The following is a 14,869-nucleotide window of genomic DNA, read 5'->3' as shown; positions in this document are numbered from 1 at the left end:
GAGCTGCGAAGGGACTGCTAATGTGATCAGTTCAGTTCTAACATCTCAGGGACGGGCTCTGCAGCTTCAATTATCAAGTCTAGGATCTGGAAATTTATACCTATGTCCCTAGAAGTGGCTTCCTCTGTTATCAAGTCATCGGAGGTTCCATATAATTACTATTAGGACAGGTGGTGTACACAGGAGAAAGGACTCCAAAATAAACACTACCTTCAGGTTTCATTTATATCATATGAATGTTTACATGAGGTATTTCATATACAGAGGTGGTAAGGCAACCACCTATGGATCCTTAGACATTGTACAACTAAAAGTCCTAGTATGAACAGCAAGCCAGAAACTGGCAGGGTATGCTCATATTTGTAGTTAAACACCCGCTAGACCACCACATGCTGCGCGATTAAAAACAAAGCAACAGAAAATGCACGTGCCTTTGACCACCTCCGTATGGAGCAATACTACTTGTTTATATTTCAAAATCTGCTTTATACAGTTCAATCAAAGTAACCTTTGTAATCATTAGCTGCCATTTGTAAGTACAGGCTCCTGGCCTAACAAAACAGATCAGAAAGTATATGCACCAGACTGCTGGGCACAACTAACATTTTTTCAGTTTACCACCTTAGTTAGTGTTAACAGCTTTGGTCACACGTTAGCATGCTGATCATCACAGAGAACCCGGCAGCTAATGATGGCCCAAATACAGGAAACTTTGCATCCAGGCATTCCAATTAAATCAACCTATACTCCTAATAACTGAATATTGCATTTTATTTCTCCTTAAATGCATGCAATTAGAACTTAGCAGCACAAAACTATTAAGATACTAATAGTAGAACCAAACTGCAGACCTAAAAAGGCATTGTCTACTATTGGTTGAACTATAAAAAAAAAAAAAACACATTAAACAGGTTTTAAAATCTAGCAAGAAGAATGGAAACCTGTCCCAAGGCCAACACACAGATGCCTGCATCTCAATGACACTGGAACAGGGTGGCATGTTACTAAAAAATAGACACAGTATTCTTACTGGTGTGGAAGAACTGCTCCTTCATCAGTTTCAAGTTTTCCCTGAATTCCGTGGCACAGCTCTGGTGGTATATCAGTTGGCTAGGGAAAGCGGTAAACAGCAATAATGTAATTGAAACACAGGGGCCTAGAATAACCCTTACGTGAGAGATGTAATTATTTTTGTTTCATTATGAGACGTCTTTACCTAAAGCTCCCTGGCCCCAGCCAGTAGTACTGTAGGGCTGCTGTGGAAGACCAACTGTTACCCAAATACTCCTATATGAGACCACTGCAGCAGTCAGTAGACGTTATAGCATCAGTGTACTGGGGGAGAAGGACAGCAGACTGGATGTCTGTGAGGGCCATTACAAGCTTAAGCAGATCCACTGTATGGACTGAATGATGTGTGCTCCAGCCAACAGGGTGATCAATGAGGCGATCTATCAGGCGTGATATAATTCAGTGGTCGCATTCAGCTGTATGCCATCGTTCCCTGGATCGTCCCATTGGGCGTGCAGCACACCTGACGGGATTACCAGGGGAACGAACTAAGGGAGTGCACAGTCGGCCATACACATTCGACAATATGAACGATATATTGTTATGATCTGCGCCAGAACAATATATCAGCTGACATATTGTCTAAGTTTGTACAGGGAAACGGTGTTCACGCTTTCTAGCGCTGTGTAACCGGCCTAAGGCAGTAGGTTTGGGGCTTACCACCACTTCAAACAAGCTTCACTGAACCCTATAAAGGATGCACCAGCAATACACAAGTGTTCACAGCGCACAAAGGACACATCACAGATGCAGCTTGTCCTACTGCCTTGCTCTCATGACCCCAGTACTCGAAAAATTCTTGTTTGTGCAGGATTATTATTCATATGGATCAATAAACCTTTGGCCAGACAATTATTATGCCAATTAGTCCAGGCATTACACTGAAGGGCCCCATACACTACAAGATATGTCTGAGGCTGAAGTCGGAGGCTATTTTCCTTGAACTCTCCTGGGAGTGGTTCTATACGATTTAGTACATTTTGCATGCAATATATCGTATGCGATCCCAGCCATGCCTGCGGGAACAGACATATCACTAGGATGTGCAAAGGTAAATTTTGCAGTATTGGAAAGTGCTCAGTTATGAAGTTTCTGGTTGTCTCAAGTGCAGGAGAAATTCTTCCTGCAATAATACATAGTTGTGCTGCAGCAACCTGTGCCTAAGGTAAGCAGGAGATTGTGTAGTACATTTATAGAAACAAAAATTGGTCCTTCCAAAGAGATGGGGAACCAAGGAGAAAAAGCCTCTTTGTGGGTGCACTCTTTCAAAAACAATTTATACGTTTATTTGTAAATATTTATTGTTTAAAAATATAAATTTTATTATGACAATTAAAAATAATGTGTATAGAATAAGGGAAAAAAATTTAGTACACCAAGATAACAGATACCGTTGTGCAAGATTACATGCATCAGACATGCCTCGGCATACACCAAAAGGAGTGGGCTGCTAGTGCCATAGTGGGCAGCCCACAATAGCGTTGCACTCCTTTTGATGTGTGCCGATGCATATCCAAATGCATATGACCCTGCACACAGTGGCTTAACGACACCTAGCTAGCACTAATTGATGTTCAGTAGCAAAAGCTTGCGTGCCTCTAGACCAGGGATGGGGAACCTTCGGCCCTCCAGCTGTTGAACTACACATACCAGCATGGCTTGCTACAGTTTTGCTATTTGGCCATGCTAAAACTTTTGCAGGGCATGCTGGGATGTGTAGTTCAACAGCTGGAGGGCCGAAGTTCCCCCTCCCTGCTCTAGACCGTGGGTCTTCAACCTGCGGCCCTCCAGCTGCTGTAGAACTACACATCCAAGCATGCACTGCCTCAGTTTAAGCATAGCTTAATAGCAAAACTGTGGCAGGGCATGCTGGGATGTGTAGTTTCACAGCAGCTGGAGCGCCACAGGCTGAAGACCCATGCTCTAGACCATCAAGCTAGCGACAATAAGAGGACTTCCAAAGAGTGGCAGGAAACGTGCAGTAGAAGTTAGGCACACACAGCTTATAGGGATATTTTAATGCGTCTCCTTGCGATGGTCCAAAACTCAAACAGGCATTAAAATGCTATATAACTAAGTGCATAGAACCAGACAGTTTTCTGGTAACATTGTTACTCAATTATACTTCTTACAAAAGTAGGATTATTAAATAGCATCTTCCCCACTAGTGTAATATCTTCTAAATTCTTATCCGAATGTACTTTTTGGGGGTGACTTAATTAAGCAGTTGTTGAAAGATTTCATTGCACATTCCTAAATAAGCTAAATTAGTTAAAATAAAAAAAAATAAACACCACAAAAAATAATAATACTATCAATAGAAGCAAAAACACTTTATATGCAGTTTCAAATACCAAGGTTTTCCTTTCAAGGTTAAAGCGGGCATGTCCACTCACTTAGATGCATTTCAGCTTTTCCATGATGAATCTCATAATGAAGTGAACACAATGACATACCTCTTTAGTACTGGTCTTGTAAAGCTCATGCATGAAGTCATTTAGGGGATGGTGTTTCCCAACAAACAGATGATCACCTCCAAGACTATTTCTTCTCACTAGAAGAGCAAATACCAGCGCTTACCACAAATGATTGACTGAGTGCTGAACGAGGAGTGGTTTTCATTTTTTTCTAAAGCCGACATTAAGTTCATTAACGTATAATCCTAACACAAGCAGATTCAGTCTCGCATATGATTTCCGCTTTCATAAAGCAATTTAAAAACTTAATTACGCTGCTAAAACTCCCACTTTTTCTAATTGTTTGGCGTTTGCCGTTTATACAGCTACTCATAAAAAGGCTTTCCTGTGAAAACAGATCATTTGAGTCACACAAGAAACCTGCAAATGAGAGTTTAATTAACAAGTTTTAATGCAAGGTGGTTCTATTCTACTTTGCATCTGCCAAGGCTCCATTTTATGTATCAAGGATCATTCAATTTACTGCAATTAAATCATCTATGAAGCAAAAGGTTACAGATTTGTTTAAAGACAATCAATAGCAGTCATCCATTATATCTTGTTCATTTGTAGCCAAGCAGAGCATAAACGACAAGTACGCTAATGCTAAAAACCTAAGTGATTAGACAGACAACACAGACGAATATCATCACTTTACTTTCATCAGGAGTGAGGTCAGGGTAAACCTCTTCCAAAGCAGCTCTTAGTCGGCGCTCATCAACAAATGGCAACAGAGCAACACCTGTAGGGGAGAGGAAGCAATCAATTAACTAGAGCAGGCGAGAAGAAACGCAAGGAGACCGATAGCCGGAAACAATACAGGCCAGCTTCACAAAGTCTGAGGTGGCAGCGTTTACTTTCTGTAACTGCATGGTTATCAGGCATTTACAAAAGACAACAATGGTCTAATGAGTGCCTCTCTTTTCAGGGTAACAGACATTTATAGACGCATTGTAGACAAAGATTAATAAAAAAAAAATTTTTTGCATAGGAATAAAGATCATTGTCTGCAAATAGAAGGACACAATTCAGTATGAAAATAAGAATTTACTCACCGGTAATTCTATTTCTCGTAGTCCGTAGTGGATGCTGGGAACTCCGTAAGGACCATGGGGGTATAGACGGGCTCCGCAGGAGACTGGGCACTCTTAAAAGAAAGATTAGGTACTATATCTGGTGTGCACTGGCTCCTCCCTCTATGCCCCTCCTCCAGACCTCAGTTAGGGAAACTGTGCCCGGAAGAGCGGACATTACTAGGAAAGGATTTGGAATCCAGAGTAAGACTCAAACCAGCCACACCAATCACACCGTACAACTCGTGATAACTATACCCAGTTAACAGTATGAACAATAACTGAGCCTCTCTCAACAGATGGCTCATACAATAACCCTTTAGTTAAGCAATAACTATATACATGTATTGCAGAGAGTCCGCACTTGGGACGGGCTCCCAGCATCCACTACGGACTACGAGAAATAGAATTACCGGTGAGTAAATTCTTATTTTCTCTGACGTCCTAGTGGATGCTGGGTACTCCGTAAGGACCATGGGGATTATACCAAAGCTCCCAAACGGGCGGGAGTGTGCGGATGACTCTGCAGCACCGAATGAGCAAACTCAAGGTCCTCCTCAGCCAGGGTATCAAACTTGTAGAATTTTGCAAAAGTGTTTGAACCCGACCAAGTAGCAGCTTGGCAAAGTTGTAAAGCCGAGACCCCTCGGGCAGCCGCCCAAGAAGAGCCCACCTTCCTCGTGGAATGGGCTTTTACTAATTTAGGATGCGGCAGTCCAGCCGCAGAATGTGCAAGCTGAATCGTGCTACAGATCCAACGAGCAATAGTCTGCTTTGAAGCAGGAGCACCCAGCTTGTTGGGTGTATGCAGGATAAATAGCGAGTCAGTTTTTCTGAGTCTAGACGTCCTGGAAACAAAGTTTCAGGGCCCGGACTACGTCCAGCAACTTGGAATCCTCCAAGTCCCTAGTAGCTGCAGGCACCACAATAGGTTGGTTCAAATGAAACGATGATACCACCTTAGGGAGAAATTGGGGACGAGTCCTCCATTCTGCCCTTTCCATATGGAAGATCATATATGGGCTTTTACATGACAAAGCCGCCAATTCTGACACACGCCTAGTCCAAGCTAAGGCCAAAAGCATGACCACTTTCCACGTGAGATATTTTAGCTCCACGGTCTTAAGTGGCTCAAACCAGTGGGATTTTAGGAATCCAACACACGTTAAGATCCCAAGGTGCCACTGGAGGCACAAAAGGGGCTGAATATGCAGCACCCCTGTAACAACGTCCGAACTTCAGGCAGTGAAGCCAGTTCTTTTTGAGAGAAAAAGGGATAGGGCCGAAATCTTGGCCTTTATGGATCCTAATTTTAAGGCCCATAGTCACTCCTGACTGTAGGAAGTGCAGGAATCGACACCCCTGGAATTCCTCTGTAGGGCCTTCCCGGCCACACACCAAGCAACCTATTTTCGCCATATACAGTGAAAAAGTCTTGCTGTCACGTCTTTCCTAGTCTTTATCAGCGTAGGAATAACTGCATCCGGAATGCCCTTTTCCGCTAGGATCCGGCGTTCAACCGCCATGCCGTCCAACGCAGCCGCGGTAAGTCTTGGATCAGACAGGGTCCCTGTTGCCACATGTCCTGACTGAGAGGCAGAGGCCATGGGTCCTCTGAGAGCATTTCTTGCAGTTCCGGGTACAGAGTCCTTCTTGGCCAATCCGGAGCAAAGAATAATGTTCACACTCCTCCGTTTATTACAATTCTCAGCCCTTGGATCTGAGAGGAAGAGGAGGGAATATATAGACAGACTGGAACACCCACGGTGTTACTAGTGCGACCACAGCTATCGCCTGAGAGTCCCTTGACCCAGCGTAAAACCTTTTTTTATCTTTTTATTGAGGTGGGACGCCATGTAGTCCACCTGAGGCAGTTTCCATCAATTTGCAAAACTGCGTGAAGACTTCCTGATGAAGTCACCACTTTCCCAGGTGGAGGTTGTGTCCACTCCCGGAATGAACACTGCTGACAGTGTGCTTACTTGATTCTCCGCCCAGTGAAGAATTCTGGTGGCTTCTACCCTCGCCACCCTGCTCCTTGTGCCGCCCTGGCGGTTTACATGAGCCCCTGCGGTCTGACTGGATCAGAACCGGTTGGTCGCGAAGCAGGAACTCCGCTTGACTTAGAGCGTTGTATATGGCCCTTAGTTCCAGGATATTGATGTGAAGGCAAGTCTGTTGGCTTGACCACAAACCTTGGAATTTTCTTCCCTGTGTAACTGCCCCCCCCCCCACCCTCGGAGGCTTGCATCCATGGTCACCAGGACCCAGTCCTGAATGCCGAATCTGCGGCCCTCGAGAAGGTGAGCACTCCGCAGCCACCACAGGAGAGAGACCCTGGCCCTGGGGGATAGGGTGATTAACCGATGCATCTGAAGATGTGATCCGGACCACTTGTCCAGTAAGTTCCATTGTCCTTGCATGGAACCAGCCGAAGGGGATGGCCTCGTATGATGCCATCATCCTTCCCAGGACTCGAGTGCAGTGATGCACTGACACCTGTTTTGGTTTTCAATGGATTCCTGACCAGTGTCATGAGCTCCTGAGCTCTCTCTATCGGGAGATAAACCCTATTCTGGTCTGTGTCTGGGATCATGCCTAGGCGAGGCAGATGAGCTGTAGGAACCAACTGCGACTTCGGAATATATAGAATCCAGCCGTGTTGCCGTTTCACTTCCAGAGAAGGTGATACGCTGTCCAGCAACTGCTCTCTTGATATCGCTTTTATGAGGAGATCATCCAAGTATGTGATAATAGTGACACCTTGCTTCCGCAGGAGCACCATCATATCCACCATTACCTTGGTGAAATTGGTAATGACAATCCCGTACCGCAATTCTGAGGTACGCCTGATGAGGTGGATAAATGGGGACACGAAGGTATGCATCCCTTATGTCCCGATTCATTTCAGGCTTGCAATGACCGCTCTTAGCGATTCCATCTTGAACCTGAACCTTTTCAGGTATATGTTCAGGGATTTTAATACAATATGGGTCTAACCGAACCGTCTGGTTTCGGGATTATAACATGGTCGAATAATAACACCCTCTTGTTGAAGGAGGGGACCATTGACCACCACCTGTTGAAGATACAATTTACGAATTGCAGTTAACACTGGCTCCCTCTCTTGGGGGGAAGCCCGCCGGGTCCTCGGTGAGGGGGCATCTTCTCACAGTCCAGCCTGTATCCCTGCGATACAATTTCTATTGCCCAGGGATCTAACAGGGAGTGAACCCACTTGTGGCTGAACTTACGAAGGCGTGTCCCCACCGGGCCTAGCTCCGCCTGTGGAGCCCCAGCGACATGCGGTGGATTTTTGTAGAGGCCGGGGAGGACTTCTGTTCCTGGGGACTAGCTGTGTTGTCCTCTGCCCCCGGCTCTGACAAGAAAGGACGCACCTCAGACTTTCTTGTTTCTTTATTCGAAAAGCTGCATTTAATAATGTCGTGCTTTCCTAGGCTGTGCAGGATTATAAAGGCAAAATATCAGAATTACCAGGTATAGCTGTGGAGACCAGGCCCGAGAACCTTTCTCCACACAATCCTCAGCCTTCCATATGCCTCTTAAGTCGGCATCATCTGTCCAATGTATATTCTACAGGACACGTCAAGCAGAAATAGACATAGATTTTGTCTCTAGGACCCAGTATACTCATGTTCCTTTGGGCATGCTTTATAATTATATATCTATCACTTAAGACAGCATCTTAAAATATTTATATGCATACTAGGGTCTCAATCTCTGCTGATAAGGTACCTGTCCACGCTGCCACAGCGCTATAAACCCATGCCAACACAATCGCCGGTCTGGGTAGTATACTAGAATGTGCACACTATCTGCAGGATCCCTGAGAATAAGCTAGTGCAAACAGGACACCCAAGGGGAAGATTCTCAACACATCCTGGCCCTAGTGGGGAAAGGATACAGCCTGAGAATTCTCTTGTGGGAAGCTGCCGTCTCTTGTCTGGAGATTCACGCTCTTTTTCCTCATGAGGAGGAGGGAAATTTACCTCAGCATTCTTCCCCTTAACATGTGTACTCTCGTGTCAGGGACAGATGAGTCATCAGTGATATGCAAATCATATTTTATTCCAATAATCATATATTGAATATCTTTTAGCCCTCTTGGCTGTAACTTTGCATTATCGTAGTCGACAGTGGAGTTAAACTCCGTGTCGATACTTTGTTATTTTGGATAGTGAAACATAGAGAGACTCTGAAGGACTCTGTGACATAGGGACAGACCAGGGTAGATTTCCTTTCTGTTCCCTAACCTTTTGTGCAATATTGTTACCTCAGCACTTACACATATCCAAACAGGTGTCGGCGTTGTCGACGGAGACACCCTCCCACACACATATCCGCTCTATCACCTCCTTAGAGGAGCCTTTTACCTCAGACATGTCGACACACGCGTACCGACACACCACACACACAGGGGATGCTCTATTTGAAGACAGTTCCCCCACCAGGCCCTTTGGAGAGACAGAGAAAGAGTATGCCAGCACACACCACAGCGCTATATAATACAGGGATGTACACTATACTGAGTGATTTTTCCCCTATAGCAGCTTATATACACAGTTTTGCGCCTAAATTTATGTGCCCCCTCTCTCTTTTTTACCCTTTGTGTACCAGGATACTGCAGGGGAGAGCCTGGGGAGCTTCCTTCCAGCTGAGCTGTGAAGAGAAAATGGCGCCGATGTGCTGAGGAAGAAGGCCCGGCCCCCTCAGCGGCGGGCTTCTGTCCTTTTATGTACTTTAATGGCGGGGGTTACTGCACATATATAGTTTATCAGGCTGTATTATGTGCTTTTCGCCAAGTAAGGTAATCTAATTGCTGCCCAGGGCGCCCACCCCCCCCAGCGCCCTGCACCCATCAGTGACCGGAGTGTGTGGTGTGCTAAGGGAGCAATGGCGCACAGCTGCAGTGCTGTGCGCTACCTTAATGAAGACCGGAGTCTTCAGCCGCCGATTTTCAACTTCTCTTCGTTCTTCTGGCTCTGCAAGGGGGACGGCGGCGCGGCTCCGGGACCGGACGACCGAGGACTGGGCCTGTGTTCGATCTCTCTGGAGCTAATGGTGTCCAGTAGCCTTAGAAGCCCAAGCTAGCTGCAAGCAGGTAGGTTCGCTTCTTTCCCCTCAGTCCCACGTAGCAGTGAGTCTGTTGACAGCAGATCTCACTGCAAAAATAAAAAACCTAACAAATACTTTCTTTTCTAGGAAGCTCAGGAGAGCCCCTAGGGTGCATCCAGCTCTGGCCAGGCACAGATACTAACTGAGGTCTGGAGGAGGGGCATAGAGGGAGGAGCCAGTGCACACCAGATATAGTACCTAATCTTTCTTTTAAGAGTGCCCAGTCTCCTGCGGAGCCCGTCTATACCCCCATGGTCCTTACGGAGTACCCAGCATCCACTAGGACGTCAGAGAAATAGGGATTTTTGTTTACTTACCGTAAAATCTTTCTCGGATTCCATCTGGGGGACGATGCGATCCCTCCCATTTTTTTTGTCTGGTTTATTGGTTATATTCTATACTGCATCTTCTGGCTTTTTGCTAAACGTTAACTGCGGTAATCTGCTGGTCAGGCTAGAGATGGGAGGGGGTAGTTTTTTTTTATTTTATTTTTTTATATAGGTTCTGTGCCAAACTCCTATCCCACACAATCTAACCCCACAAGTAACGGCGCAGCGTCCCCCAGATGGAATCAGAGATTTTACGGTAAGTAAACAAAAATCCCTATTTCTCTTTCATCCATCTGGGGGACGCTGCGCCGTTACTTGTGGGATTTCCCAAAATAAGTTAATGAGAGGAGGGAGACACAGACGGCACAGCCGTCTGCAAAATTTGACGCCCAACAGAGGCAGTCTAGCGGGGACAATAAAAAACGCTGCCAGGGCAGATTACTTGTCCTAACGGAATTAGATGCCTCCTCAGTGCTGTGTCTGGTAAAGGGAAGCCCCAGAGGCCGCTGGCATGGTGACTGTTCCAAAGGCAGGGTGAGTGAGGAATGAGACGCACAGCCGCCTTACTATCTACCTACCCTCACAACATGCTTGTCACCTGTGAACAGGGACTAAGCATACTAGAAAAAAAAAAAAAAAAAAAAAAAACAGGTGGTCTTCAGTATGCTGACTGTCGGGATCCCGGCGCACAGTATACCGGCGCCGGAATCCCGACAGCTGGCATACCGACACTTTCTCCCTCGTGGGGGTCCACAGCCCCCCTGGAGGGAAAATAAAATAGCGTAGCGCGTCACCGTGCCCGCAAGGGGCTCATTTGAGCTCGCCACGCTGTCGGTAGTCGGGCTCCCGGCGCCGGTATGCTGGTCGCCGCCATACCATACTACACCCGAAAAAAACAATAGGAATTAAAACCCAACTAAAAACTAAGAGCAAGAAAAACTGTTCCTGTCCTCCAAGGCACAAAACTAAAAACGGATGTAATCTGCTGGTCAGGCTGGAGATGGGAGGGGTTAGAGAGGGGAGGAGCTAGTTTTTTTATAGGTTCTGTGCCAAACTCCTATACCACACACTCTAACCCCACAAGTAACTGCACAGCGTCCCCCAGATAGATGAAAGAGAAATACCAATGGCTGGGATGCTGGCAGTCAGTATACCGGCAGCGGGGTGAGCGCAAGAAAGCCCCTTGTTGGCTCACTGCACTCGTCATGATGCAGGCACGATGACTCACTGCGCACGGCACAGGTTATAGTCTCCCTCTTTGGGTGTCCTGGACAACCACAGAGGGAGAATAGCCTGTCTCGCCAGTATTCCTGCGTTGCATTGTGATCGCCAGGATCATATGCAGCTGTATTATAACTGCTTCCCCTTCAGAGCTAGTCTGATTTTTCCTAAAGGAGTTATTTTTAGGAAAAAATAAGAATTTACTTACCGATAATTCTATTTCTCGTAGTCCGTAGTGGATGCTGGGGACTCCGTCAGGACCATGGGGAATAGCGGCTCCGCAGGAGACAGGGCAGAAAAATAAAGCTTTAGGATTAGGTGGTGTGTACTGGCTCCTCCCCCTATGACCCTCCTCCAAGCCTCAGTTAGGATACTGTGCCCGGACGAGCGTACACAATAAGGAAGGATATTGAATCCCGGGTAAGACTCATACCAGCCACACCAATCACACCGTATAACTTGTGATCTGAACCCAGTTAACAGTATGACAAACGTAGGAGCCTCTGAACAGACGGCTCACAACAATAACAACCCGAATTTGTTTGTAACAATAACTATGTACAAGTATTGCAGACAATCCGCACTTGGGATGGGCGCCCAGCATCCACTACGGACTACGAGAAATAGAATTATCGGTAAGTAAATTCTTATTTTCTCTAACGTCCTAAGTGGATGCTGGGGACTCCGTCAGGACCATGGGGATTATACCAAAGCTCCCAAACGGGCGGGAGAGTGCGGATGACTCTGCAGCACCGAATGAGAGAACTCAAGGTCCTCCTCAGCCAGGGTATCAAATTTGTAGAATTTTGCAAACGTGTTTGCCCCTGACCAAGTAGCAGCTCGGCAGAGTTGTAATGCCGAGACCCCTCGGGCAGCCGTCCAGGATGAGCCCACTTTCCTTGTGGAATGGGCCTTGACAGATTTAGGTTGTGGCAAGCCTGCCACAGAATGTGCAAGTTGAATTGTGCTACAAATCCAACGAGCAATCGTCTGCTTAGAAGCAGGAGCACCCATCTTGTTGGGTGCATACAATATAAACAGTGAGTCTGACTTTCTGACTCCCGCCGTTCTTGAAATATATATTTTCAATGCCCGGACCACGTCCAACAACTTGGAATCCTCCAAATCGGTAGTAGCCGCAGGCACCACAATAGGCTGGTTCAGGTGAAACGCTGACACCACCTTAGGCAGAAAATGAGGACGCGTCCGCAGTTCTGCCCTGTCCGTATGGAAAATCAGATATGGGCTCTTATATGATAAAGCCGCCAATTCTGATACTCTCCTGGCTGAAGCCAGGGCCAGTAGCATGGTTACTTTCCATGTAAGATACTTCAACTCCACCGATTTGAGCGGCTCAAACCAATGGGATTTGAGAAAATCCAAGACTACATTAAGATCCCACGGTGCCACTGGGGGCACAACCGGGGGCTGTATATGTAGTACTCCTTTTACAAAAGTCTGGACTTCAGGAACTGAAGCCAATTCTTTCTGGAAGAAAATCGACAGGGCCGAAATTTGAACCTTAATGGACCCCAATTTGAGGCCCATAGACAATCCTGTTTGCAGGAAATGTAGGAATCGACCCAGTTGAAATTCCTCCGTGGGGGCCTTCCTGGCCTCACACCACGCAACATATTTTCTCCAAATGCGGTGATAATGTTGTGCAGTCACCTCCTTCCTGGCTTTTACCAGTGTAGGAATGACCTCTTCCGGAATGCCTTTTTCCCTTAGAATTCGGCGTTCAACCGCCATGCCGTCAAACGCAGCCGCGGTAAGTCTTGGAATAGACACGGTCCCTGCTGAAGCAGGTCCCGTCTTAGAGGTAAAGGCCACGGATCCTCCGTGAGCATCTCTTGAAGTTCCGGGTACCAAGTTCTTCTTGGCCAATCCGGAGCCACTAGTATCGTTCTCACTCCCTTTTGCCGTATAATTCTCAGTACTTTTGGTATGAGAGGCAGAGGAGGGAACACATACACTGACTGGAACACCCACGGTGTTACCAGAGCGTCCACAGCTATTGCCTGAGGGTCTCTTGACCTGGCGCAATACCTGTCCAGTTTTTTGTTGAGGCGGGACGCCATCATATCCACCATTGGTTTTTCCCAACGGTTCACAATCATGTGGAAGATTTCTGGATGAAGTCCCCACTCTCCCGGGTGTAGATCGTGTCTGCTGAGGAAGTCTGCTTCCCAGTTGTCCACTCCCGGAATGAATACTGCTGACAGTGCTATCACATGATCTTCCGCCCAGCGAAGAATCCTTGCAGCTTCTGCCATTGCTGTCCTGCTTCTTGTGCCGCCCTGTCTGTTTACGTGGGCGACTGCCGTGATGTTGTCCGACTGGATCAACACCGGCTGACCCTGAAGCAGGGGTTTTGCCAGACTTAGAGCATTGTAAATCGCTCTTAGCTCCAGTATATTTATGTGAAGAGACATCTCCAGGCTTGACCATACTCCCTGGAAGTTTCTTCCCTGTGTGACCGCTCCCCAGCCTCTCAGACTGGCATCCGTGGTCACCAGGACCCAGTCCTGTATGCCGAATCTGCGGCCCTCTAACAGATGAGCACTCTGCAACCACCACAGAAGAGACACCCTTGTCCGTGGCGATAAGGTTATCCGCTGATGCATCTGCAGATGTGATCCGGACCATTTGTCCAGCAGATCCCACTGAAAAGTTCGTGCGTGGAATCTGCCGAATGGAATCGCTTCGTAAGAAGCCACCATCTTTCCCAGGACTCTTGTGCATTGATGCACAGACACTGTCCCTGGTTTTAGGAGGTTCCTGACAAGTTCGGATAACTCCCTGGCTTTCTCCTCCGGAAGAAACACCTTTTTCTGAACCGTGTCCAGAATCATTCCCAGGAACAGCAGACGTGTCGTCGGGGTCAACTGAGATTTTGGAAAATTCAGAATCCACCCGTGTTGTTGCAGCACTAGTTGGGTTAGTGCTACTCCGTCCTCCAGCTGTTCTCTGGACCTTGCCCTTATCAGGAGATCATCCAAGTAAGGGATAATTAATACGCCTCTTCTTCGCAGAAGAATCATCATTTCGGCCATTACCTTGGTAAAGACCCGAGGTGCCGTGGACAATCCAAACGGCAGCGTCTGAAACTGATAATGACAGTTTTGCACCACGAACCTGAGGTACCCTTGATGTGAAGGGCAAATTGGGACATGCAGGTAAGCATCCTTTATGTCCAGGGACACCATAAAGTCCCCTTCTTCCAGATTCGCTATCACTGCTCTGAGTGACTCCATCTTGAACTTGAATTTTTGTATGTACAGGTTCAAAGATTTCAGATTTAGAATAGGTCTTACCGAGCCGTCCGGCTTCGGTACCACAAATAGCGTGGAGTAATACCCCTTTCCCTGTTGTAGGAGGGGTACCTTGACTATCACCTGCTGAGAAAACAGCTTGTGAATGGCTTCCAATACCGTCGCCCTGTCTGAGGGAGACGTTGGCAAAGCAGACTTTAGGAACCGGCGAGGGGGAGACTTCTCGAATTCCAACCTGTAACCCTGAGATACTACCTGCAGAATCCAGGGGTCCACCTGTGAGCAAGCCCACTGTGCGCTGAAATTCT

At 46.9% G+C, this 14,869-nt stretch overlaps 1 protein-coding gene across 1 annotated transcript in view; it reads right to left on the bottom strand.

Moving 5' to 3' along the window:
• The window catches only part of XRN2 (5'-3' exoribonuclease 2), a 188,747-nt gene that overhangs the window by 50,794 nt on the left and 123,084 nt on the right, over positions 1 to 14,869 (bottom strand). Inside the window, exons 21-23 of the mRNA XM_063918183.1 lie at positions 4,186 to 4,269; positions 3,528 to 3,625; positions 1,031 to 1,110 (exon numbers count right to left, since the gene is read on the bottom strand). Coding sequence (XP_063774253.1) covers positions 1,031 to 1,110; positions 3,528 to 3,625; positions 4,186 to 4,269 — 262 coding nt within the window. The remainder of the gene's footprint in view (positions 1 to 1,030; positions 1,111 to 3,527; positions 3,626 to 4,185; positions 4,270 to 14,869) is intronic.

This window comes from Pseudophryne corroboree, chromosome 4 (genome assembly GCF_028390025.1).
Source record: "Pseudophryne corroboree isolate aPseCor3 chromosome 4, aPseCor3.hap2, whole genome shotgun sequence".
Lineage (NCBI taxonomy): Eukaryota > Metazoa > Chordata > Amphibia > Anura > Myobatrachidae > Pseudophryne > Pseudophryne corroboree.
This window is presented reverse-complemented; position numbering and strand designations above follow the sequence as displayed.